This window comes from Rattus norvegicus, chromosome X (genome assembly GCF_036323735.1).
Source record: "Rattus norvegicus strain BN/NHsdMcwi chromosome X, GRCr8, whole genome shotgun sequence".
Classification (NCBI taxonomy): domain Eukaryota; kingdom Metazoa; phylum Chordata; class Mammalia; order Rodentia; family Muridae; genus Rattus; species Rattus norvegicus.
In genome coordinates, this window is record NC_086039.1 from 156,304,889 (window position 1) to 156,331,958 (window position 27,070).

Sequence of the window (27,070 nt, forward strand, 5' to 3'; positions counted from 1 at the left end):
CCAGTTGGGCAACCAGGAGGCCTGAGGCTGCAGGACCTGTGCGGCCGGCTTGCTTGCCACCCCCTCATGAGCTTGCAGCCACCGGACACACGCCCCATGTTTACAGACTGAGAAGTAGGCTCTGACGGCACACAGGCTTCCGATGAGTGATGAGCACTGTCATGAACCAGAGGAATGCGTCCTCACAGGCAGGAGGAAGTCAGAGTGTGGTGGAAGACTGTGGCTTCTGTTAAGCCCTAACCCCCAAGTCTCATCAGATCTGGGTTGTGGTTGCCAGACCTGGACAAATCAGGTGTACTGTTTAGTTCTATACCAGGACACAGTACATAGACAACAGGTCCTCTTCTCCAGGCCTTGGTTTCCTCCATTAGTGGGGACCTGGCTGTCCTTCATGTGGTTGCTACAACCTCAGGAGTGACAGAAGTACCTACTTGTGTTGTAGTGACACCCAACCATAAAATTATTTTTGTTGTTACTTCGTAAGTGTAATCTTGCTGTTAATTGTAATGTAAACATCTGATATGCAGGATATGTGACTCCCTAAGGGGTAGTGACCCACAGGTTAAGAACCATTGCTCTAAGGGCTTTTCTGTTTCATCTGAGAGGCACCATCAAGATGGGAGAGTGGCCATAAGACTAGAAGATTATCCATGGCCTCTCCTGAAGATTTCATTCCAGAGATCACACACTGCAGGCCCAGCCTTGGTTGATGCTGTACCCACACACTGCAGCCACTACTGGGCATTTCCATAGAGCAGTTGGTTCAGCTGGACTGTAGAAAACAAGGACTTGCTTACCCATCAACCTCTCCCAGCAGTGTCTAAGCAAGAAAGACCTAGAATCCAGCTGTCCAAAAGCACTCAGGGAGCCTGGAGGAACAAAGGTGCAGTTACAGGAGCAGGCTGGGGCAGGCAGCCATGGGTGTGATAATGGGCCTCACCAAGTTGTGCCTGTTCTGGTGCTTGAAGGGAGGGAGGTGGCTATGACAAGCACACTACTCAAAAAGATACTGGGTCACTATGGGAATCCCAGAGAGCAGTTTCCTGGATAACCAGCCAGGCCATGGTGAGAATTGCCCAATGGGTGCTAGTACCCTAGAAACAAAGGAAGAGACAGGCTGGCTCCAAAGGACATGCCGCACAGGGCCTCTGTGGAACCCTGAAACAAGATAGGAGGTGAAGGGCACATGAGCAGGGAAAGGGGTCATCAGAATGCAGGGGAGACCTCCGGGACCGGATAGGTCAAACTAACCCAGCAGCATCAGGAAGGAATAGAAGCAGCAGAGAGAGGAAAAGCCAAGACCCACTGGGGGAGTAGAAGGCCTGCCACCAGGCTAACCTAGAATAGTAAGGATGAGGACAAGAGAGGAGGTTGAGCATCCCAGGCCAAAGAAGATTATGATATGCAGAAACAAATAGTCTGAAGGCAACATCTCTGAGCATGAGTTTTATTTTTACTTTCCCTGTCCTACTCATCTCTGCCTTCCTTCTCTACCTCCCTCTCCCTCCTTCCCTTCAAACTGCAAGCATCAGGCAAGTAGAAATCCAGGCAGGTTATGAACAGGACTGGAACTGCCCCTCCTGACATCTCCAGGGAAGGCTTAATGCCCCCTCCATTATCTTGTGCCTCTGTGAAATCTGTCAGTGAGGATCTTGTACTTCTGTGTTACTTCATCAATCCTGGCAGCTGTAGAGAAAGAAACAAGAACAGCCAAGTGAGTAAAGGACTTGAAGGCTTGAAAGAGGCAGAAGGTGGCAATACATATAAGACCCATTCCTTCCTGCCTTCCTATCAGAGCCCCTGTCCTTCCTATTCTGCTCAGGCTCTCACTAGGGATGACCAGGTGCTAGGAGGAACCACTCACACCTGGTCCTCAAGAGGCTTGGAGGCTGGGGTTGGGGTCCAACTTCTTCCATGACCCAGAAACACTAATCAAGGAGCTGCTAATGGGTCTCTTGACTGGTGGTACTAGGCCAACAGCTTGGAGCCTCCAGCTGGGTCACACTGACCATAATCCATGTCAAGGTTCAGGCCAGGCTGGGTCCCTGCCACCTCATAGCCCAGGAGTTGTTTCAAATGGTGAGTTGTTTTAATCTGAAACCAGTATGTGCACACAGTAACATAGCCAGCAACATGGTAACCTAAAAATCTTCCCACTTGGCTGTTAATGTTTCCAGTGGTATCCTAGTTAAAGAGTTACCCTGTGGCAAACTGTGTCCCTCTGAAAATGACAGTTTGCTGGGTTCTACTCTGATCTTCTTTTGGCATCTGCCTTTATCAATACCTGAGTGTTGCTAAAATCTAGACCCTGGGCCTCACCCCGCCCTGACCTATCAGCCCAATGGCTCATACTTTCCCACCTACAGGAAGGCCTGCTTTGCCCTCAACATGTGGACCTCGGCAGTTCTCGGTCCCCTGTTCCTAAGGCCACATACTGGCTTTGTATCTTGAAGTTGTGGTCTTATATCCTGGTCCTGCTATAGCAGGGTGGGTTCTAGACTTTGGGTTGTACCTGCTCTGGACTTGAAATAAGGAGCCCCCTGCTTCATTTCTGTTTCTGTGGATCCAGCTTCTGTGTCCTATAGCATGTGCTTACTCTCCCAGCTCACTTCTGTTCCTAGAGGCTCACTGCCTCACATGTCACTGTTTTCTGGTCTTTCCTCTCAGCTGGGCTTTCACAGATAACCAAGCACATCTGCCTGTCATGTTGCTTGGAAGTTTTCCAAAAACAATTTCCTGTGTTTCCAGGTCTTCTCCCTTCACTATACTGGTTCTCTGTACCCTGCCCTACTCTGGAGTTGGGGTGTGGAGCCTGAGCAAAAGGTACTCCCCCCACCCCCATGCTGTTCAGAGGTTTGCACCCTTTCCTGTGAAGGTGTTTTAAAGAAGAGGTCCATGGAAAGCAGTAATGACTGATTTGGCTTCAGAAAAAAGATGAAAGGTCAGCCCTCATCATATGACCCCTCAAGGCTTCACATCACTAGCTTGTTTGCTTATTCACTGCCATTGTTTTCTCCACAGGCCATCAATTAATTCTGTTCTTTTCTGGGGCAGCTGCTGGGCCTTGAGACCACAGTGGTTTAATTGGTTACTATCAGAGCATCTGCCTCTAATAGTCCCTGGGGCTGTTCTGTCATTTAACTCTTCTATAAGTCTGAGAATTTGTTCCCATTTGCTATCTCCCTTCCATGCCTATTACTCTCTTTCTTGTCATTTGTGCCCTCTCCCATTCTCAGCTCTGGCAGGGCCACTTTGTCTTCTAAATATGTAGGTATTGCTACAGTAGTATCCATTTACACAATGCCATAAGCTGTGAGACACAACCTTTATATGAGCCTCTTACTTGATTCTGAGACATATATCACCAACAGGGCTCAGCTACAGCATCTGGATCAGTAAGAGGGAAAATGATACAGAAACAGGCTTCCCCCAGATAAGGGGAAGGTTGTTTGTCATAGAGGCCAAAGCCCATAATGGGTCAGGTAAAAAAAAAGGGCAGTGAAAGGCTCAAGTAGCTATGGAGTGGATTTGGATACTGGTCTTTTTCTCTGGGCATATCTAGTATCCAAGAATTTGTCTCAGAGCAAATCAGGATTCCACACTGACAAGAGCTGAGTCAGGAGCCCAGCCCTGCTCTACCCATCACCTTCACAAAACTGAGGCCATTGATAACCAAAGGAAGGGATAAGAGTGACCAGCTCATACTGTCAAGCTTACTACCACTGCTAATATGTCCCAGTCACAGTGAGCGGGCATACTGTTAAGACCACTGATGATCATTAATGATTATTGTAGAAATGATAGCATAGATTATGAATAATTTATTAATATAATTATATGGACTGCAACGAGAGCCACAGTGACAGTGGTGATTAGGGTAAATACTATAATAAATTTTAAGATGGAGGATCCTCTTGCAACTCAATAAGCAAAATGAGATTCCAAAGTGTCTAGTATACATGTGGCAGGTATATGCCAGGGCAGAACATAGAAAGAAAGTCAGAGAGAATCCCAATCAAGGCCTGGTTATACAGGCCTATAGTCCCAGGTATGTAATCTCAGCTACTAGAGAAAATGAAGAAGTGTCACAAGTTCAAGGTCAGCCTGGGCAACTTAATTTGAAACCCTGTCTCAAATTAGAGAGGGGGTGGAGGGAGAGGGAGAGGGAGCGGGAATGGGAGGGGCAGGCAGACAGTCAGACAGACAGGGAGATGGGGAGAAAGAGGGTTGGGAATATGTTCAATAGCAAATACGTGGGGGTGGGGTGAAGTCCCCAAAGGACATAGCATAAAGGCTGTGATCTAACATCACTACTTGGGGGGAAAAATCAGTGAAAATAATTATAGTGCTCTACTTGCTGTTCACTGAAACAATCAAGGAAAATAATATACTAACTCAAAAACTTGGAAGGAAAGTTTTTGAGGAATAAAGGTTAGGGCATAAGGTTGCATCACTGTGAAAATGCCCAGAAGAAGGCTCTAAGTCCTTCTCCTAGCTGATCCTGAGACACTGAGCTAATAAGAAGTAAAAGAGAAAGAAGAGCTGACAACTGCTTAGCGACTGAGGAACAAGAGGAATCTACAAAGTCCAGAGGCCTCCAAAATGAGTAAACTTACAGTTATTAAACTTATAGGAGTTCGCAGAAAGACACATAACCAAACTGGCAAAAGTCAGAAGCTATCAGAAAAAGGGGAGGTGAAGAGACTTGTTACATATAAAAGCCTTCAATAAGAACACAAATTGGTTTTACATTAGAAGCTATGAAGGTCAAATGACGGTGGGATGATATATTCAAAGTATGGAAGAAGTGCCGACCATGAGCAAAGAGCAACATGAAGGAGAACAGCAGATGCTCCCAAAAAGATTTTTGGTCAGTGGGTGGTGGTTAAGATAGAAATACAACTAGGCAAAAAGTTGTAGAGTGCTAACTCACAAATGGGAAATGTGTATCACACCTCCAACCCCCTAGGCTCAGGAAACATCAAGAAGGAAGTGGAAAGACTGTAAGATGTTAGAGAGGACTCAAACAAAACAGTCAGAGATACTGCACTCATGACTCACAGTGGCTGTAATTGCTTACACAAGATCAAGCTTGCCAACATTCGAGCATGAAGCTGGCACAGCTCACAAGCCTACACCCTAGTGAAGGAGTTCTTGACAGCTGATGGATGCTTGGGTAAGAAGACTCAGTTTTCTTTAAGAACGTGGCCCCTTCACATGAGGGTTTGTGCCCAGTTTTTTTGCATCTTGCTATACCATGTTCGGTTGATATCCCTAGGAGGCCTATTCTTTTCTGAAGGGAAACGGAGGTGGAGTGATGTGGGGGAGAGGGGAGGTACAGAAGACTGGAAGGAGTGGGAAAGGGAAGCCTATAATCAGAATATATTGTATGAAAGATGAATAAATAAAAATAAAAAATGTGCCCCCTGATAAGTCAACCATGTTCCCTCCACTAAGTGGCCCCCACACTCCAAAAGCACATATAAGGACAGCACAAATTAACCTTGGTGAGATTAAAAAAACAAGACATTAAGTTAGGAGAAAGGTAGGGATGAATCTAGAAGACATTAGGGGGAAGAGTGAGGACTGAGTATGATCAAAATACATGTATCATATTCTCAAAGAATTAATAAAATATTATATTGAATTTTTTAATGAAGGAAAAAGTAATGAAGATATTTTAAGATCAACAAAAACTGAAGAAATTTGTCACTGGTGGACCTTCCCTATAAAGCAGGAATGAACAGTAGATAGTGATTATCAGCCTACATCAATAAATAACTTGAAAGCCAGGTCTGCTGATTCACATCTGTAATTCTAGCATTTGGGAGGCAGAGGCAGGCAGATCGCTAAATATTTGTGGCCAATCTCATCAGCATAGTGAGTTTCAGGCCATCCAAGGCTACAGAATGAGACCTTGTCTTAAACAAAATAAACACCAATAAAAGAAAGAAGACAGATAAATATGACAATTGCATGAAGTAGTTATTATAAATTCATGATGATGGGCATATAATACATGAAATGACAATGTAAGTTTTAAAAATACCCAAGTGAAAAGGCAAGAAGTTGTATTAAAGTCCAGCTTTTGTACTAGTGAAATTAACACAGCACTGAAGTGCTTTAGGTTGTTAGCTATGATTCTAAAGGCAAATGGTGAGAAAATACATTTTTACGAAAAAGTTTATGAGCCAGCAATTCTGCTTTAGACCAGAGAGAATCAAAAACATATTTGCACACAAAATTACAGCAGCATTATTCATATTAGCTAAAATGAAGGAATAACATATGTCTCCCAATAGATGAATAAAACAAAAATATTTATTCATCACAGTCATATGAGCCATAAAAAATAATGTAGCACATGGATGAACCTCAAAACCAGGTGCTCCATGGAAAAGGATAAGCAGAAGTCATATACTATTCAATTCCTTTATAACAAATATGTCTAGAAGAGGCAAAGGTATAGAGAAAGAAAGTAGACCAGTATTTGTCAAGAGCTGGGGTTTAGGAAGAATGGAAAAGAGATTGCTAATGGTACAGACCTTTTCTGTTGTTGTTTTTCATCTTTCTTTTCTTTTTCATCTTTTCTCCCCCCCCCTCTCCTTTTTGAGATAGGGTCTCCCTACTTATCATTGGCTGTCCTGGAACTCACTCCCAGAGATCCACCTGCTTCTGTCTCCCAAGTGCTAGAATTAAAGGCATCCACCACCACACCTGGCTCCTGGTATAGAACTTCTTTTTTTTTTTTTTCGGAGCTGGGGACTGAACCCAGGGCCTTGCACTTGCTAGGCAAGTGCTCTACCACTGAGCTAAATCCCCAACCCCCTGGTATAGAACTTCTTTTGGGGATAATAAAATGTTCTAGGGGCTGGAGAGATGGCTCAGAGGTTAAAAACACTTGTTGCTCTTCCAGAGGACCTGGGTTTGATTCCTAGCACCCACACAGTAGCTCACAGCTGTCTGTAATTCCAGTTCCAGATGATCCAATGGCCTTAGTGGGTACTAGATCCATACTACACACAGATACACATGTGGGCAAAACACTCATATACATAAAATAAAAATAAAAGCATATTTAAAAAATATTCTGTACTTAGATATGATGGTTGGCAAGTATATGAAAACACTTCAAAAAACTAGATTGTTCACTGTTAGAAAGGGTAAGTTCTATACTATGTGAATTATAGCTCAGTAAAGCTGTTATTAAAATAGGGCTTGGGTGTATCTCACTTGTACAGCATATATGAAGCCCAGATTTAATCGCCAGTGAAGGAAGGGAGAAGGAAAAACAACTTCTATTTGATGAGTTATTTTGCCATTTTTTCCCTGATCTCTAAGACAAAAGAGAAAGAGAGAAAAACAGACTAGAATAGAGAACTCAGAGACCTGATGATTAACAGAGGTGATGGGTTTACAGACCAATGGGGAAAAGAATGAATTTCCATTAAGTGCTACTGGGACAGATGTGTATCCATATAGAATAAAATGAAACTGAACTCCTGTCTCATAGTATACAAAAATCAACTCTGGAAAGATTACTAACCTAACCACAGAAGGAAATACTATAAAACCTTGGGAGATAATGTGTCAGAGTAGGAATGCTATCTATAATAAATACAAAAGATTCTATCCATAAAGAAATTATGACTACATTTGACTATATGTAAATTATACAACCAATGACCACATACACAAGTTATGAAAAGATAACACACATTTTGGGGGAAGATATGCATGCTACATTAAACATCCCAGGACTTGGATGTACCCTATATGAAATAAGCTAAAAATCAGTGAGAAAACAAGCCTTTACAAGAAAGATTGCGACAGGCACTTCATAGAAAGTATAAATGATCAATAAATGTATGCAAGTGTGCAACTCTGTAGGTATTCACTGAAATACAGAATAAACATGCAGCAAAATGCTGTTACACATGCACTAAATATCATCAACCAAGCCAGGTCATAGCGAGAGCTGATGAGGACATGCAGCTATGATACATCACACTGGTGCCAGGCAGTGTGTCAGGATGGAGTAATTCTCTTCCCAGGAAGACATCCTGGAGAAACTGTCATGTATCTACACAGACAGATATGTTCAAAAATGTTGAGAACAGTGGTATCTATAAGACTCTTAAAATGACTGAGTATGGAAGCTGACACTGTTATCTCAACACCGAAGAGGTTGAGACAGGAGGATTGCTATGAGTCTGTAGCTAGTCGAGGCTAGACAGTGGGTTCTAGGTAAACATGAGGTACAGTGACAGGCCTTATCTCAAAATCAAACAAACAAAAGAACCCTCAGTTGGAACAAGCCCTAAAGTCCATAAAGAGTGGAATGAAGAATATTTATAGCATTGACAGCATAGTGTGACACAGGGTGTGCTGGCTAGTTCTATGTCAACTTGACACAAACTAGAGTCACTTGGGAAAAAGTTGTAACCTAAACTGAGAAAACATTCCTACCAGATTGATTGATAATTGATATGGAAGGGCCCAGCTCACTCTGGGTGGTGCCATTCCTGGGCTGGTAGTCCTGGATACTCTGAAAGCTTGCTGACTAAATCAGTAAGCATCACACCTCCATGGCCTCTACATCAGTTCCTGCATACAGCTTCCTGCCTTGAGTTACTGTTCTGACTTCCTCAGAGATGAACTGTCAGATAAAATAAACCTTTTCCATCCCAAGTTACTTATGATCATGGTGTTTTATCACAGGAATAGAAACTCTAATACATTGGGTAAGACGTAGCACCATGTAGCAGGATCAACAAACCAGGGTCAAGTGCCTATTTTCATAGAGGAATTTTTACTGAAACAATAGCCACACCCATTAATGGAGGTATGGCACGCCTTTCATCCCAGTACTCAGAAGGCTGAAGCAAGAGAATAACCATGAATTCAAGGCAAGGCTGGGCTATACAGAGAGACCTCACCTAAAAAACAAATAGTACAAAAACAAACTTAAGAGATGGGGAGATAGGATGAAAATTAAATTGATAAAATTTTGCTCCTATCTAAAAGCAATAATATAAAAAGAAAGGAAATGAAAGGCAGAGGAAAAGAGTAACAAGAAACTGCTGAAACTTCTCACACCCAGAACCTATGTTTGCCAGAGTGTGGTTCATTTCTTTTAGTTTTATAGCTACACATTTCTGAGTTATACTCTTTTCCTGCAAAGAATGGTGAAAGCATTTTTTCCAAGGGAAAGAAAACAAACATTAAAAGAAAAAACTAAGTGGCCAGCCTCCTAAGGGCTGGCCCAGCACAGAAAGAAAGAAGAGATCCTGCCATGAAGTAGACCTGGGTTAAGTAGGCAAGGACAGCTGCCCCTCAGCCCCAGGCACTTACTTACCCAGGCTTATCCCAGAGTTGTTGCTGCTCCAACAGTTCGGCTCTCCTTCCTGCTTCCTTGCTGCTTCCATAGCTTCAGCAGAGGTGTCTGCAATCTCCATGACTGCTTTCAACAACTGTCAAGACCGAGAGGGCACACAGGCCATAGTGAGGCTAGTCTGACATCGGGATGCATCTGTAGCATTCCACTCAACCTTACACTGCAGGCCCCAAAGTCAACAGAGAGAGGCAGAGCTCTCATCTGGAGTTGGCCCCTCCAATCTAAGTCTCCTTTTCCTTCATTCAGTGGAGACTATACTATTGTGCTACTCTGGCACCACTCAGTTCTTAGCTAGCACTGCAAGTTGTGCCACCTGAGCAAAGCAAATGGCAAGCGGGAAAAGATATCCTACCCAAAAAGTGCCTTTGTGATAAGAGCTTCCCTCTACTGGGAGACTCTCATGAGAGACTGGGAAGGCTTGGGTTTTCTTGTTATAACCTAAAATCAACATCATGGCACTATAAGCTAAAGCTGGAGTTACACACATTGTAGCTACAGTGATGAGAATCAATTCAGCTGCTAAGCCTGGCCTCTGAGAACCTGAAATGCAGAGGAGCCAAGTGAGCCACATTCACTCAATGGCTTAGCCATAGACCCAACTGTCTACCTACCATCTTGTTTGTCTAGCTGGCCTAGTGCTCAGACAAAAGATCAGAGGTAGCCCGGCATGTTTGGGCATATGAAAACAGTGAACTAACACCAGCACAGACACTAGGACAGGAAATCTTATACTGAATCAAGTAGATTCCAATGCAAGCAATTTATAAGCTTCCCCAGGGGTAAGACAAATAAGAATGGAAACTGCCTTGGGGGGTGGATCTCTTGGACAAAATGCCCATGTTTCTATCAACTTTCATCACCTTCCCAAGGAACTAGAAATGTTTGTCCTCATCTGACAAAGGTCCAAACCCAGAGTTCTACCATGTGACTGGTTGAGGAACCCAGGCTAAGTCCTCTCAAGCTCTTTCCCAGCCTGTACACTTCACATCAAGGGTTGCTAAGATCCTGGGCCCAGGCCTGGTGGGCATGCACTCTTGAGGTGCTCAGCAGCACAGAGTTGGGGAGGGGAGTATCTTACTTGGCCACAGGAAGCCAGAGTCTGATAGACAGCTTGGATGATGGGACCACTTGGGTGCAGGCTGGGTACTGGGCGCTGGCAGCACTCGCCTAGCTCATCATCATAGACTTGCAGGAAGGCCAAGATGAGCTGGTAGAAGTCAGAAATGACCAGACGGAGTTTCTGGTCTACGGTGCTGGTGTCAGTCCCTGCTTTATGCTGTGCAAAGCACTGCAAAATGAAGGGTGACAGTCACTTGAGGCTGCCCTTCCCAGTCAGCCTAGGCTGTCACCAGCCCACATAACATAGCACAAGTTAACATAACATGGCACAAATTGGAGGGAGAAAGTCTCCATAAAGAAAGATATGGGGAGGGTGTAAATGGGGCCTCAGCCATGAGGCTAATGTTTGCACAGACCTCAGTCTCCATAGCTAAATATCTAGCCCAGCCAACAGATGCCAGTAGGGCTGAATTTGAGAAGATATGTAAAGGCATGCAGTTCAGGCCTGGTGCATAGTTGCCTTCTGAAGGATATTTTTCCCTTTCATGCTCAGAACCTTAATCACCTACCTCCACACTCCTACTGTATCTCACTGAAGCCTCACAGCACACCAAGCTGAGGGGGACGCCACTTTCCCTAGAAATCAGCAGAGCCTGTTCCCCAAGTCCCACAATCCCCAGAGCTGATACCCTTCACCTGGTCTCGGAGTGTCTGAAGCTTAGTAGCACTCTCCTGTAGCTGCCTGGCCAAATCTGCCACCTTCTCTCCCTCTGACTGGGCAGAGGGGCCAGCCCTGCAGGAGAAAAAAGGAGGTACACTGTCAACTCTCTGCTACTGCTCCTACAGGCAGTGGCTACTGTGAGGTCCACCATACTGGACAGAAGCACGATGGGGGGGATACTAGGACTAGCACCCTCCCGGGACACCTACTTTGGCAGGTCATCACATTGCTTGTTGAGAGAGGACTGCATGTCCAGGGGCCATGGGTCACTCTCGGGTTTCAAAATTGCCCACAGGTTGGGGCTGGAGAACAGCTCCCCAAGCAAGGCGTCATTCTTCTCTGTGGCACCTTCAAGGTGTTCCTTCAGGCTGCAAAATCAGGACAAGCCCTGAGTATACTCTTAGCAACAGGAGCACTGGCCCAGCAGTCCCAAGGATAGGGAATTCCAGTACCTGCATCCCCCCTAGTCTCTGCTTGCTTTGGCCTGACACCCTCTTGTCTGTAGACATTGGGTGCTAATTCCCCTTCTATATGCCTAGGTTAGTTCCCCCAAGGCCTATAGTGCAGGGATCAGGCCATGTCCCAGGATCCTAGAAATACATCTACCCTTTGCTGAGTCACTGCCTGGCCTCTGAGCAGCTAGCCTAACCCTCAAGATGGTGACTAGAGGGAGCTGTCTCCAATTTATCAGTTCCGTAATTCCTGGACCAGCACATGGCTACTGTCACCAGAGAGGGCACATTCCCTCATCACCCTACCATCTCTATTAGTTAAGACTAAGACCAGCTGTCAGGGCACCTGCCTGTGCCACTGACACCTTTACCTAGAACTACTGGAGCATCCAGTGGCCAGGCTCTGCATCATATCCAGTAACTTGTCCATGAACTGTAGTTGCTTCTGGGGACACTCACGGCCCTGGCAGGAAAAGCCACACACATTTGCTACTAGACCCATCAAGGCCTAGCCAGCTGTTCCAGGTGCCCAATCCTATGCTGCCCTTGCTGGGGCCAGTGGCAAGGGGGCTGGCCAGACAGTTCCTCTTCCCTGTCCCTGACCCCTGCTGGTAGCCTCTTGAACTGGCTCAGCAATAGCATCCTCAGACTTCTGCCACATTTCAGGCTGCAATGATACCTGGAAGACCACTGCAAATGTAAAACGCAAACTGTTGTCAAACATATTACAGCATGATTTTTGTCACATAGTCAGAGGGGAAGGATTATTCAGTGGGTGGGTGGCATGCAACAGGGCCTACTAAAGCAGAATAGCACTCACAGGGATCTGATGGTGGCCTAATCCTCAGGGCCACCTCCAAGTAAAGATCTGGTATCCTCAGTCAATCCCTCCTGGCCAAGAATGGCAGACACCAACAGGCACAGCATGAGGCCTGGACATGACCAGCAGGGGCCTAGACTTTCCACCATGAAGGCCACAGGCTTCTATGTAGCAACTCAGGCAGGGCTGACCAGGTCTCCTGTCTGCCCATCTTCCCAGGTGATGCAGGGAGTTGCCCAATGAAGAGTCCAATGCTTGCCTTCTTCTAGAAAGTTGATGATCCCCAGGAGCAGATTACTAGCTTAGAGGCCATAACTGCACCACAAATACCTATGCAAATAAGGCACCAAGCAAGGCCTATCCCTTACCACCCAGGCCTGGCACACAATGTTCTGAGGAAGAAAAATCAAAGAGTCACTCAATCACCACTCACAGCACCTTACAAAAATTCCCTTCAAGAAAAACAAGCACTAAAAGCTGGTGCTGAATGCAGATGCCAAAGAGAAAGCACCAAGTTGCCCCTGGTGAGGAATAATCTTGGGGGTAGTACAGTTCCAAAGAGACCAAAGTGCTACCTCCATGACTGAGTTAGCAAGACCCACTCCAAAGCCCCCAAAATTCATGTCCTTAAGTTTCTAGGACCCTTTTGCTCTTTCTTGTTGACTCAATTTCCTCATTTGTCTAAGAAACACATCTGTAGGCCAATCTGGAGTAGAGGGTCAATATACTGTTTAAACTGGAATCAGCCAAAACACAAAAATGGCTTCACAAAGCCACTTATGACCCTTCTGGATGACCACATTCCAAGCTGTACAAGACCCAAAGTGCTACAAAACTGGCCCAGCGGGCTGGACTGTGACCACCTTACCCTATCTTCTGCTTTGTACTCTCCAGCAATACTCTAGAAAGGTCTAGAGATATGGTGAGGTATAAGACTTTGTGAACTCATTCTCCAGATCTTTCTAGAGTGCGATTATTGAGTCTTGACTATACCTTACAACATCAGCAAATCCAATGAGTCTGGCTGAATCTAGCCACTACTCCAATTTCCCCACTACCACTGCCATTCAAGATATTTGCTTACATGCCTGGCCACTGCTGTAATCTAGCAACAGGTTCCTCACAGTCTACTTCACACATTAGCCATAGCAGTTACTGTCATACTAAATAGAAATCTATGTCCCTCAGCTCCAAGCTCCCCAAGCCACCACTGTGTATATGCTAAAGCTTCCTCTAGCCTATAAAGGTCATCACATTTATCCCTCTGTTTTATCCCCTTTCCTTATTTTCATTCTGCTCTACCCGAGCCAGTCTGCTGACAGGTTTTTAACACATCAAGCACAGACTACTCCAGGTTTCTTGTACTTGCTATTCTCCTAGATGTTCTTTTTTCCATTTGGCTATAGTATTTTTGCTTGTTAAGTTTTAATTCAATGTGTTAAAATACATTAAATTAAATATTAAAAATTTTATATGTATAGAGCAGTGGCTATTAAAATAGTCAAAGAGTCAGGAGGCCATTGTCAAAGTCAATTTTTAAAAATTTATTTATATTATGTGTCTGAGTGTTTTCCTCCATAGATATCAGTGTACCACATGAGTGAAGTGCCCTAGGAGGCCAAGAGAAGCCACTATACCCCTTGAAACTGAAGTTACAACTGGTTGTAAGCCAGCATACAGGTGCCAGGAATCTGACCCACTCCTCTGAAAGAATAGCAAGTTCTCTTAACCACTGAATCATCTTTCCGGTCTCATAGCCACATTTTAGAAACATCTCTAGTATCCTCCAAACAAACTCTAAACCCACTGACAATCATTTTGTATTGACTTCTTCCTGAGCCCCTAACAATTACTCTGTTCCTATCTTTCTTCATGGACTCACCTCTTCTGAACAGTCCACACAAAAGGAATCTTGCAGTATGTGACCATTTATGATGACCTTATACTACATTTTATTATCTGCTTCTCACTTAGCATAACATCTTCAAACATCATCTATGTTGTCACATGTAGCAGCATGTCTTTTCTTGAAATTACCTTACCAGTTGATGGGCATCTATGAACATTCACAGTGAATTCTGGTACATGTGTATTAACTGCCTTCTACAGTAGCTGCATCATTTTGTGTCCCTACTACAATGTATGAGGGTTCCTATGTCTCCCTATCCTTGTCAGCCTGTGCTTTTTTTTCCTTCTAACTCTACACATCATGATATGAGTGAAATATGCCATTGCAGTTCTAATTTTCATTGGTTGTGTAATCAGTGATAAGAAGTGTCTTTCCAGGACCTCTTGCTAGTTTTTCCTTTCTGCCCTACTGCTACTAAATCAGTCATGCAAGTGGGTTATAGCTGGAGGATAGAAAAAGACAGCTCCAGGGAAGTGAAAAGCTTAGAGAATGGCAGAGAGGAAAGAGATGAAGAAAATGACTCCAAAATTCAGTTTTGGAAAGTTTGGACCAGCCCTGAAGATTACTAAGCCAGGCGTGAAGCCAGGCTCAAGCCTCAAGGTGACCACTGGGTGGCGCATGCAGGATAGTGGGGAAGAAGGTGAGCTGACAGTGGAAATTCAGGCCAGGGAGGAGGGGTTAGGGTTAGCCTGCTGGGACATATGGATCTTTAACCTCCCAGAAATTTAACAAGATCCAAGGAACAGCCAACATGAGCAGGAAAAGCTACAATCATCTAACACATGAAAAACCACAAAGACCTCAATTTGCACAAGAAAAGATGCCCAGTAGATGCCAATCCGGGGGTTATAGAAAGGCAGATGAACTGACAATTTTAAGTAGTCATTAGAAAAATGCTTGAATAAGCAATTGTGAACAAGAAACAGAAAGGAGAATGTATCAGCAAAGAGCCATGTAACAACTTTCAACCAGAAAACAAGAGAAGCACAGCCCATGAGATATACACTTGAGAGATAAAGTTATCCTTATCTGTGTTGGCAAATATTCCCACAGTGAGGGAGGCTGTCATGGGGCCAGTGGCAGGAAGGAGATAGGAATTCTTTGTTCTTGATGATCACATTCTCCATGAACCAGCTCTACTTGAAAGCAAACTCTAACTGGAGAGAAACTAAACAGCACAATGGAATAGAACCCCACCAAAAATGGCTTATTCATTAGCTCTCCCAATTGTTTGTCTCCCAAAAAGATTTCTTGCAATGCTTAACCAGGGGATGCCTAGAGGAGCAGTCTTGCCAGCCATGTAGGCTCTGGAGCCAGAAGCCTCTACTGTCCTCTCACCAGCCCAGGATAAAAAACTGTGCATCCTCTGCAGGAACAAAAGAGGGTCCTTTCTTACCATTAGAAGATCCTGGTCATCTGGCGCACACAACATCAGGTCATGACCTAGCTTCACCATCTCTGTTAGAATACAAAGACCTTGTCACTATAGACCACACGAACAGAGGAGGATATAAGACAGACATCCCAGCACTTAGAGCATAAAGGATACTGAGGCTCTTTTTCCCATGGCAAGGGTTGGGGGCACAAAAGACAAGACGGACCAAATGCTTCTCATGGCCCATTCTCCTGCCATGCCCTCTTGAATGTGAGTGAGTCTAGGCTATGTTTTACAGATAAGGAGTCTAAGGCCCCTCCAGGAACAGGGAGTGCCTAGCCACATCTTCTGGAGTATTGAGCACATCTTTACATAGCCATCTAGTATATAAACAAAGATCAGAGAGCTTAGGACCAACACCAGTGTTAGAGCAGTACCTTCACTCCCTCTCAGGCCAGGCTATGCCTCAGCAGAAGCAGAGCAGGTACAAACCTGTATAGGACATGCTGGAAAAGATCCACTGGAAGTAGTGTCAAAGCATCTGTGTAACAACTTCCAAGCCCTGGGAACACTCTTCCGATGCCAATATGCCTTCAAGAAAGCCTGCTTCAACCATAGCCCTTAACAACTCTTCCTCAGATAATGCATTTGGCAACGCTGTCTGTTGCACACTTCAGGGCCTAAGTTCAGCTCACTCACACTACAGTGGTCAGGCTTTTGGTTTGGAAAACTTAGCATTTTTAAATTTTATCTATGTTCAACCATACTATAAGGAAGAAAAACCTAGCCACTTACACAGATAGCATTTTTGCTCATCTTTATCTAATATTCACACTAAGTTAAGGACAGTTTCTACCAAAATAAAACAAAACTATCAAACTAACATTCAGACAAAGCGAACCACATTAAAGAGCCATCAGGAGGCTCCTAGGAATGCCATATAAACATAATATGCACACAGAGAGACCTCTAATGACACCAGAAAAAAAATGCTCTCTACATCTCAATGTTGTGGTAAAGTAATGTACTATTTGATCCTGCAAAAAGCTTCCCATTCACTATATCAGAGAAGGCCCTGATTCTAGAAGGCTCTAATAATTTCCACAGAGCATACACCATACAAAGTAAAACATTAGTTAACAGAAATTTTACAACTCAGTGAGACACTATGACCAAGCTCAGAATTGCCCAGAAATGCAAATGTAACACTCCCATAAAGAGACCTACCCTGTATCTTCATATCCACTGCATTTCCTTTCAGCAAGCTGAACTTGTCTTGCAAGGAAGGACAGACCCTGTGGGAAAATAACAAAGTCAGTCATGTGCCTGATTCCTCATCACCCCTCTGTGCCTACTCTCTAAACAGAGAATTATTTGTACAATGACAGTGAAAAGCCACTTTAAAATAATTTATCTAATATCATGTTACTCTTACCATTAATTACTATGGGAAAATACTTGAGAAAAATCTCCCTCAGAAATGGAAAGGAAGTTCATTCTCTCTCTCTCTCTCAACACACACACACACACACACACACACACACACACACACACACGCATAAGTGATGGGTGCACAAGAAAGGAAGAATGTGGCCATTTGCAGGGGAATTTGACACCTACCTATTTGGTCTGAGTGTGCACCACTGGACCACTGGCTTCCCATTTAGCCCTGGCATACCTAAGTTATCACTTCAACTCACTCCTCAGCCTGGACAGTCATAGTTATAAGGATTTCCAAGGAATTCTACAACCTCTTTGGCCAAGGTACCCTAGACTTTTACAAGACTCTATCCTCTTGGAATGAAAGCTGGCTGGGGCCAGCAACTGGCTTTTCTTTGGGTACTTCCTGAGGCTAGCCCATTTCTAGGCAGTGATCAACACACAAAAAAAGAAGTCAGTGAATATATAATGAAGGAGCAATGGTTGCCTCTACCATTATTACACTCTTTTCAGAAAAGGTGATTTTACACTTTTTTTCTTTTTTTGTTTGTTTGGTTTTGTTTTGGGAGATATGGTCTCACTATGGCTGTCCTAGAACTCTCTTAAGTAGACCAAGCTAGCCTGGAACACACAGAAATCCACCTGCCTCTGCCTCCTTCATTCTGGGATTAAAGGTGGGTGCCATGGAGTCCTGTTTCATTCATTATACACTTTTCAAAAATCCCAGTTTAAAGGAAAGATGTTGCAGGATATTTGATGACACTTTGAATCCCAAGATTGTGTTATTTATTGAAAAATACCTGTTTCTGGTTGTGGTGTGGTTCAGCCTTAGCACACACCTTTAATCGCTTTGGCTGGAACACAGACACATCTTGGGCACACACCTTTAATCCCAAACAGTGAATGTAAAGTTAGTTTGCAGAAGGAAGCACCCATATTTGAAAGTGATGGCTAATTGAGTGGCAGAGAAAGTGACGAGTCAGAGAGAGATTTGACAGACTAGGATCTGCCCAGCTCTCATGAGGAGAGAGAGCAAAGAGAGGTACTTAAGAGAGCAGCACAGGAAGTAGGAGGCAGGTATTACCAGGAGAGTCGTACAGAGACAGGTTGAAGAGAGGGGACAAACTAGAAACTGGTGAAGACAGAGCCAAGGAATAAAAAGGACCCAGATTAGAACAGATTGCCAAAGTTAGTACGAGGCCAAGCAGAGCAATTCAGGAGAGGCTGAGAAAGAGAAGCCAGATTGGGTCAGTCAGCTTGGAGGGGAGTTTAACTCAGAACAGCTGAGTTGATCCAGCCAGCTAGAGTCAAGAAAGAACAAGAAAGGGTGAGCTTATTCAGCAGTAAGTCTCAGAGGCTGAAAATATTCTAGGCCTAGATTAGATTGTATGGAGGCTAGAAGCTTCCAGGACTAGGCCTAGGTTACCAGATGGAGGCAGTAAGCCCATGAGATGACAATTATATCAGATGAATAAAATATACTTTTACAGAGAGATGAACCTGTGCATAGGCTCCCAGGTTTTTTTTTAAAGAAGGTTTATTGCCACAACCACCCATCCATTCCTGCACATGCTGCCTATTGCTGTTTTTGTACTACCTTGGCAAGACTGAGTTGGAACAGTGTCTGTCCCTTCAGAGAAAATGCCGTGCTGAGCTCTTCTTTAAGACACTAGAAGGCCCCTATTGTGAAAGAGGCTCTGGTGACTTGGCTGTGCAGTCCTAGCCTTGAGAGGAAGCACACAGATAAGCTTAACAAAGAAGCTCTGCAGTAAGCATCTGGCCTTCGGAGCTCCTAGCTGGACAGAACTGGTTCCACAGATAATTCCAAGGAAAAAGTCCTCCAACACCTTAGCATTCCATTGAAAAGGCCTATCCAGCCAGGCTGTCCTAGAAGCACAGCCCTTAGGATGGACTAAGAAAAACCTTCATTCTTTGCAAGTTGGGGTGGAGAAGAAGGCAAACAATCTAGAAGGCTCGTTTCCGTTACTGAGTTTCTGGGCAATGTCCCTCGCTGATCATCAGGTGCCCACCAAGCTGACAGTAATCACAGTTCAGTGACATGAACCACATCAAATGACTCAACATAATCAAAAACCCAGGGGCCCTGGTGCAGAGAAGGCTTTCATTAAAGTCCACCTTGGATTGCCAGGGCCACCTCCCCATCATCTTGCTCATGGCTCAGTTAACTAACCAGCTGCTTTCCTGGAGCTGGTTGGTTATGAGACCCTCTAAAAAGACACATTCCCATCTCCCCCAGGAGACACCCCATGGAAAGGAAAAAACAGAGAATATTACCGTATACACATCCATTCCAGTATGTCCAACCGGTACTTTGAGGGCCTACACAGCAGTTCCATAATTGTCTTTGGTTCTGTAATATACAGACCATCGAGGAAGGGGCAGCTAATACCCTAAACAAGGAATAGGCAAGTCAGAAGGAAGCCTGTTACTGTAGGGTGGCAAAGCACTTCTACCAGTTTGTGCCCCTTCCTGGTCTTGCCAAAAGTTCAAGTCCCTCATCTTCACCCCACATCTGTTCTTGTGACTTGCAATCCCACCACTTTTAAGTGTGTTCCCTCTGAGTTCCACGGCCACAAACTAGAAACATGCCTAAGTGTAGGTTAGGAAGACTAAGATTAAAACTGAGGGGCAGTGGAGAAAGACTGCAAGTGATCACGGAGTCAGTAGCAAGGGGAGATGGGAGGGAGCTTAGCGAGGGAGCCAATGGGCCTGGGATAGCTCTCTAACTTTATAGGGTCATGTTCCTCACTGCTGCATGTACTTTAGACCCAGCTGGAGTCCCTGGCTCTGACCCAACAAAATGGCAAGGTGTTCAGCCCATCTGTTCCCCAAACCCAACTCCATCCACTTCCAGCTCTTTGAGATTGGGGACTGCATCCTTCATTTTTGCACGTGCTCCAAGTTCCCAGCCTCAATCTTGTAAAGTTCTGTGGGAACAGCATGATCAGAGAACCGAGAACCCCGAAGACTTAGGACAGACGGTCCACAAGTCACCTGCAAGGCTTTGCCAGGGCCAGCCACTGTGGACCCCTGTAATGTGGTCAATGTCCACAGGAAGATCCAAACGGCGTTGGGACAGGGCCTTGCCTGGTTCCCTATCCTGGAGCGGTTCCCTTGGCTCACAGTACCTTTAGCTTCTCGAACACCTCCACAGCCGCCTTGACCACGCAGTCATCACCCACATCTTCGTAGTAGCTGTCATCAGAACCGCCACCAGCACCGCCACCAGCACCCTTCTCCGCCATGTTTCGCGCTCTGAACCGAAAATGGTTCACGCCCCCAAGCTTACAGGCTCCTGCCGCACTGCTAAAGGTTCACCAGTTTCTTGGGTCTCTCCGCCCACTAGCCCGCGCGGCAGGGGCGGAGCCATCCGTCAGGACTGAAGTCACAATGGCCCACCCTCTTTCCCAACGAGCCTTCCCATTGGGCTGTCGCTCAGTCATTGCCTGCGCGCGCCTCAGGGAGCAGAGGGCAGGGAGGAGGGCTGGACGAGGATAGAACAGAGGCGGGGCTAAAGGCGGGACTGAAGGGGAGGGCTGGCGGGAAGGAGGCGGGACTAGTAGGACTTACCCAAAGCCGGAGTAGCTCCTTTTAAAGACAAAAGTGAGGGACTCACAGAGGCTCATCCAGGAGGGGGCGCTCCTACCTTGTTCGGGTTCTACTTAGCCTTAGCTGATGGATCCCCACTGATGAAGGCAAGCTTTGGTAGAGAAATTAAGACCATTTCTTGGACCAGAGTTCTATCTTGTCTCCTTTGCACACGAAGTCAGAGGGAAAGTTCTTAAATTCAAATCAGGCTCTGACACTCACAGTCTGTGTAACTTTTGTTTTGGTTTGTGTGGTCTCTTTTATTTGGGGAATTTTGAACCACGATTTGGCTTTGTAGCCTAGACTGGCTTCAAACTTGTGATCCTCCTGCCTCTGCCTTCAATGCACTATGGTAACAGGTAAAGCACCACCATGCCTAGAAAACTTTGGACCACTTACCTAACCTCTCTGTGCTCCTTGCTCTCAGATAAACGTTGGGTGAGAGCACCTACCTCATTGGTTTACAAATGAGGATGAAAAACAGGCAGTTGTTTCTATGAAATTCCTAAGGTGAAGTCTGACAAGTAAATATTCATTGTTATCATTGTGCCAGCCGGACCCCACATCCCATGGATGCTCTTATGCCTCAGTCCTGTCCAGTCCATTTAAAAATCTGTGTTTCAGGTTTCTCAAACTCAATACATCTGAAGAAATATTAATCAGCCTCCCTCCTTCCTAAACCCCAGTATGCTATCATTCTAACCCTGGGATCAGCTAATTGGATAAGACAAGAAGGAACTGAAGGGTGATTGTTGCTCAGGAGCCAAGAGCCAGTAACCATCTATTGCACTCAATGTGAGCACCCTCTGTGCACTGCACTGCCAGCTCCACAAAAAGAGATCATGGAGACAGATCAGGAAGCAAGAAAAAGCCAGTTGTGAAGCACGTGCCTGCAATTCTAGCACTTATGTACTTAGATCACAAATTTCAGGTCAACCTCAACTACATAGTGAATTCTAAGTCAACTTGAGCCACTCAGAGAGATAGAGACAGAGACAGAGACAGCAAGAGAGACAGAGAGAGAGAGAGAGAGAGAGAGAGAGAGAGAGAGAGGGAGGAAGGAGGAGGAGGAGGAGGAAAACCATGTTTGTTTGTTTTAAAGTTAGATTTAGGAGCATGCCCAGTGCAGAGATGATTCTACCCAACTGATAAGCTTCAGGTTCAGTGAGAGGCCCTGTTTCAAAAAGTAAGGTAGAGGGTTGGAGAAGTGTGTCATCCATTAAGAACAGTTGCTGCGGGGTTGGGGATTTAGCTCAGTGGTAGAGCGCTTGCCTAGCAAGTGCAAGGCCCTGGGTTCAGTCCCCAGCTCCGAAAAAGACCTTGCTGCTCTTGCACAGGACCCAGGTTTAGTTCCCAATACCCACTTTGCAGCTCACAACCATTTATAACTCCTGTTCCAAAAGACCCAATACCCTCTTCTAGACTCCTTGAACACTGCATGCATATGGTACATAGACATAAATGCAAGTAAAGACATGCACATAAAAATAAATATTTAAAAAATAACGTAGTGAACAACTGAAAAAGATACCCAACAATGACCTTTGGCCTGTATACTCTTGCATACTCCTCCCGTACAAAAGCATGCGTGCACGAATACACACACACACACACACACACACACACACACACACACACACACACACACACGGGTCAGGGAGAGTTGTTGCTAGCAGGCAACTGAAGTCCTCTAACTGGAGAAGTCTCTCAGTGGAATCCTGGAAGGAGGGAGCAGTCAAGAGCTTGGGGCTAACAGAAAAGAGCCCCTAGACTGGCCCTGCTGAGGGGCCAGGGCCTAAATGCTTAGGAAGAACTTGGAATAGTAAGCTCTTCAGAGGAAAAGACATGGAGCCTCCCAATTTGATCTGAAAAAAATCTGAGAAGAGGAAGGCCCAGCAACTTGGCTCAGGGGCTCAGTTCTTTCCAAAGTACTTAGTGGCCCCTTTCCACCCTCCACAAGGTTCCTGTGGCCTCAGACCCTCTCTGGAATACAAGGGGAAAGGGGCTTTTGGTTGCTTGTTTTTCAGTTTTACTTTTTCCTGCCATTTTCTGTTTTTGTTTTTTCTTCCTTTAAAAAAAAAAAAGAAAATTTCATTTCAATCATGACCCTAGCCCAGACATTCAAATTCTTGTGGGTTTTTCCTGTGGATCTTTCCTAGGACTGGGGAATTTGGCGGGAGAAACCACTGTAGTGTGGCTGCCTCCCTCCACCCTTCCCATAGCCTCTGCTCTTGAATCTGCTCCTGAGGAACGGAAAAGAAACCAACCCCTGTGTATTCTGGAAGAAAATCATCCTTCTCCACCCAGTCCCAGGGAGCCAAAGAACTGAGCAGGTCTTTCCCCAACTCAGCAACTTTGTCTACAGCTCCAGGTGGAGCCTGGAGAAGCAAAGTCCATCCACAGAAACCATGGAGGCTAGCCTCCTGCACCAAGGGCACAGCAGCAGGAGGCAGCCTACCTTCCTATTCAGTCATTTCACCTCCACTGGAGACTGGGTGGAAGTGTAGAGAGTCATAGACTGCTTAGTAACAGGAAAGAAGAGGCCCAGTCACAGAATCTTCTGGAAACACAGAGTCAAGCTCAACATAAGGCAGCATATCTCCAAGAAAGTCCTGTCTAAACATTAGCTGGCTGGAGAGGGAGGTTGGAAGGTGTGTTTGCCAGAGAAGTGTGTAGAGACATGGAAGTGGGCTCCTACAATGGAGTAGGAGTAGTGGGAAGACCCCTACAGACAATCCTGCCCAGAGGATGTGAGTTCTATAAGGGAGACAGGACGGAGATGAAGCATCAAGAGCACATTGTGATGGGGCTAAAAGGCCTTGAGGCCTGCAGGGTGGAAGGCCTTGGACAGAACTAGAATATATAGGAAGCAAGAGCCAGCCCATGATCCTGAGGAAAAACTTGGCAGTGTATTGCAGCAGGGCATAAGCCACATGTTAGTGCTTGGCACGTAGGTTGGCAAAGGAGAACAGTTGACTAACCCCACAGTGCCAGGGATGGACTGGTAGGCTGTAGAGACACGTGAGACCCTTCCCCTTATGAATTTGGGCTCCTGGAGTAGGTAGGCATCCTTCCCTCAGAGCATTGGGCTGCCCCTGGAAAATATCAGGATAGTAAAATGTCATGAAGCACTCATGTTGCTTCTAGTATTAGACCCAGGCTTCTATAGGGACCTTAGGTAGGATTCTCAGTGGAACACTACTAATAGAAGAGGCTGAAGGGAATAGTGGAGATAGGCCCTCCAAAGGTACTGACTTGTTAGACTAGCTTAGGGTCAGGAGTAGTCACAGGAAGCCTTCAAGGTACCAAGGCAGCCTCCACTCCCAGATATTCTACACCTGAAGCTCTCCAAGAAGGACCATTTGAGGCAAGCAGATCTCTGTGTGTTTAGCTTGGTTTACAGAGTGTGTTCCAGGACAGAGAAACCTGGGCTATGCAGGGAGATCCTGTCTCAGAGTGAGGCGGGGGGTGGGGGAGGATGGGAGGAGAAAGAGAGAGAGAGAGAGAGAGAGAGAGAGAGAGAGAGAGAGAGAGAGAGAACAGTCCATGTGTGCTTGTTTCAGGGAAAGAAATGAATCCCCAGCAATGAGGACAGGCTGAGGGTAGTCCATTTTGAGACTCCAGTGAGATCCCAGCCGAGTCTCTAGGGTGGGCCCAGCATTTGCCCAGGTGTCCATGAGCTGGCAGTAGAAGTAGCCTGTGTTTTCTCTTTCTCCAGTTCTAACAATTCAGGACAGGGTCTGTGGACTTTTGTGCTCAAGTACATGCCTCCAAGTACCCCTTACCCTTGCTGTGCCTGTAAATGGACAAAACAGGGAATGAAGTGTACAGCTGCATATGCTCAGGGCTCAGCCAAGGCCGGTGAGGAAACGGTGGCAGGATCACCCCCTTCATAGGGAGACTCTTGGGTCTAGACTTCTTGGCAAGGCCAGCAGGGCTGAGTCACATGTGTCTGGAGCTAGAGTCTCGGGCGCCAGGACTGGAACACAAACGTGCCCACTCAGAGAGCCGCCAGGGAGGGGGTGTTCGACTTTGCATTCTTACCATAAATCCCTCTTTTCCCCAAGCCAAGCCCCAGTTTCTATCCAACCTCTGTCCCATGCCTGAGGCCCACCTGGTGGGGTGAAACAGCTTTCATGGAGAGTCAAATGGGGCCCACATTTTTGGCAGGAGTCAACTGGAATTTCAGGCTGGGAAGGAGGATAGAAAAGTGGTCCCAAAGCCCTCCTTGCTGCATGCTGCCCTCTGTAGCCCTCCTTCTACTGCCAACCTCCCTAAATATACCCACACTCCAGCCAGAGAAGGTCTTGGGCTCTGCCTGTCAATGCCTTGCACCCTCCATTCTCTCTCCAGCTATCTTCCCAACAGTGGTTCTGTTTCCTCCCTCCCCATCTCCCAGTCTCATCTCAGGCAAGGCAGCCTACAGCATGGTATAAGTGTGAATGGGAATGGTCTTCTGTCTACAGTGCTCACAAAAGCATCTGTAAGAGGACTTCTTTAATTGGGAGCAGATCCTCTGAGGTTTCAATGGCATTAAAATAAGCTGAGTTTCCTCTAGGGAAGGGTCGCTCGCAGTAGGAGGAGAGCATGGAAAGTTTTACTTCTCCTGAAAGCTTTAAGTGGGAAAGGTCCCTGTATCTTTGCCCTGAGACCTGCTCAAATGTGTATATGCAGACTCAGTATGTTTGTGTAGTTGTACACATTCATTTGCATGAACACACAGATGTGCTCACACACACAAGAGCACACACATACACACACCAAATAATTGTTCTGCCCCACACCCTGGAAGGAGCGAGGGTATACAAGAGAGACTCCATGCACTGAACAGAATTCCCTGTACAGGATGGAACAGCAATGCTATCAATAATCTCCTGAGCTCCAGACACTTTCCTGATACCAGCTTGGATGTTTACTGAACCCCCTTATAATCCAGCTTCTGAGATTATGAAGCCATGAAGTTGATACTCATTTCACTCAGGGCAAGCTAAGATCAACTTCTCTTCTAGACAGCTCAGTCACCTTCACACCTGTTCCCACTTCTGTCTTTGTGACCCCAGTGAGTCTGTTTCAGCTGGCTTCCAAGAGCTACATTTAAAAGTTGAATTGTGCAATTCTTTTGCTGAGAAGCCCACAGTGGCTCTATTTTCTTTGAGAGCAAAGATAATTTTTCCTGATCACCTTTGACACCTTCCTCAAACATGACCCTCCCGTCCTTTCCTGTCTCAGTTCTCACTCAACCTACTTCACTATCCCTATATTTCTGAATTTAAGTCAAACTCCCCCAACTTAGGGCCTTTGCACTGACCAGCCCCACGTTTTTGGAAAGGCTCTTTACTAGAGTGTTTTTCGCATAGAACTTACTTTCATTAATATCTCTGCCCAAGTCAATTTCTCAAGGTCTTTGTCTCTTTGTTTCTGATGGGATCTCTGTGCCTGCACTTGCAGTGGCTCAGGGGGTGTGTGGTGAGAAAAAAAATATGTTCTCGAATCCTCACCTGATGAGAGAAGAGTCCTAAGGTTGTAAGCTTTTAGAAGACTTAGGGGACAAAAAACTCTGCATATAGGGAGAGGGCCATGTGGGAAGGAAAAATAAAGTTGGCAGGAGACCCTTGGTATTCTGGAATTGTGCAGCTAGAAGCTATGGTGATTATATAGAGCAGATTCTTCTCCTTGTCTGCAATCCATATCTATAGCTTTCTAAGAGTGCTTGTTTGCCATATTGAAATAGAAAGACTGAGGCACTGAGCAGGGATGTTTGCTTCTGAAATCACAGAACCAGTCAGGTCATCTGAGCATTAAGTCTGAAGCCCTTTACAGCAAGTCCTTCATCCTAGTTCCTGGAAAATCCCAGTGTCCCTCCCACCCTCCTCTCCAGACACAGGCTTAGGATCTGTGCTGGCCTGGGGCCCTGGCTGGCTCAGTCTGAGTGTGCAAATGAGCTCTTGAGAAGAGGGGAGTACAAAACCCAAAATTTAAAGAACTGTTGATGCTGCTGAGCTCCTCTCCAAATCTGGTTCTGCTCTATGGGGACCCTCAAGGACCACCCCCAAGGTTCCAGAGATGTCTGGGTGGACAAAGTAGCTTGCAGAAGTAGCATTCCCCAAGTACCCACCTGGGTTGGTCAGTGTACTTCCAAACCAAGAGAACAGCATCCAGCCCAGGGATCCATAGGAGCTGGGGAACTGGGAGCACTTCAGACCTTGTTTGGGCTTCCTGCCTAGGTGGGGAAGAGGGAACGTCTCTCCCTCTCCCAGACTGGCTGTGCCAGAGAAACCTGGGAGTAGG

At 45.6% G+C, this 27,070-nt stretch overlaps 1 protein-coding gene across 6 annotated transcripts; it reads right to left on the reverse strand.

Annotated features, from left to right (window-relative positions):
- Positions 1-1,431: 1,431 nt before the first annotated feature.
- Positions 1,432-27,052, reverse strand: Haus7 (HAUS augmin-like complex, subunit 7). Of its 6 annotated transcripts, XM_039099522.2 has the most exons (12): positions 26,898-27,049; positions 20,765-20,894; positions 20,323-20,500; positions 19,469-19,584; positions 16,961-17,028; positions 15,755-15,816; positions 12,001-12,092; positions 11,387-11,545; positions 11,153-11,249; positions 10,476-10,685; positions 9,359-9,473; positions 1,434-1,686 (listed from the first exon to the last, which is right to left on the reverse strand). In XM_039099522.2, exons 2-12 carry the CDS (start codon positions 20,818-20,820, stop codon positions 1,616-1,618), a joined length of 1,224 nt encoding a protein of 407 aa, XP_038955450.1. In that variant the 5' UTR covers positions 20,821-20,894; positions 26,898-27,049; the 3' UTR covers positions 1,434-1,615. The 6 variants fall into 6 exon arrangements, 5 of the variants coding, with proteins under 5 accessions (NP_001264201.1, XP_038955450.1, XP_063135902.1 ...); XM_063279832.1 differs by having other exon boundaries at positions 20,323-20,894; NM_001277272.1 differs by lacking the exons at positions 20,765-20,894; positions 26,898-27,049 and having other exon boundaries at positions 1,432-1,686; positions 20,323-20,515.
- Between the last annotated feature and the right edge of the window lie 18 nt (positions 27,053-27,070).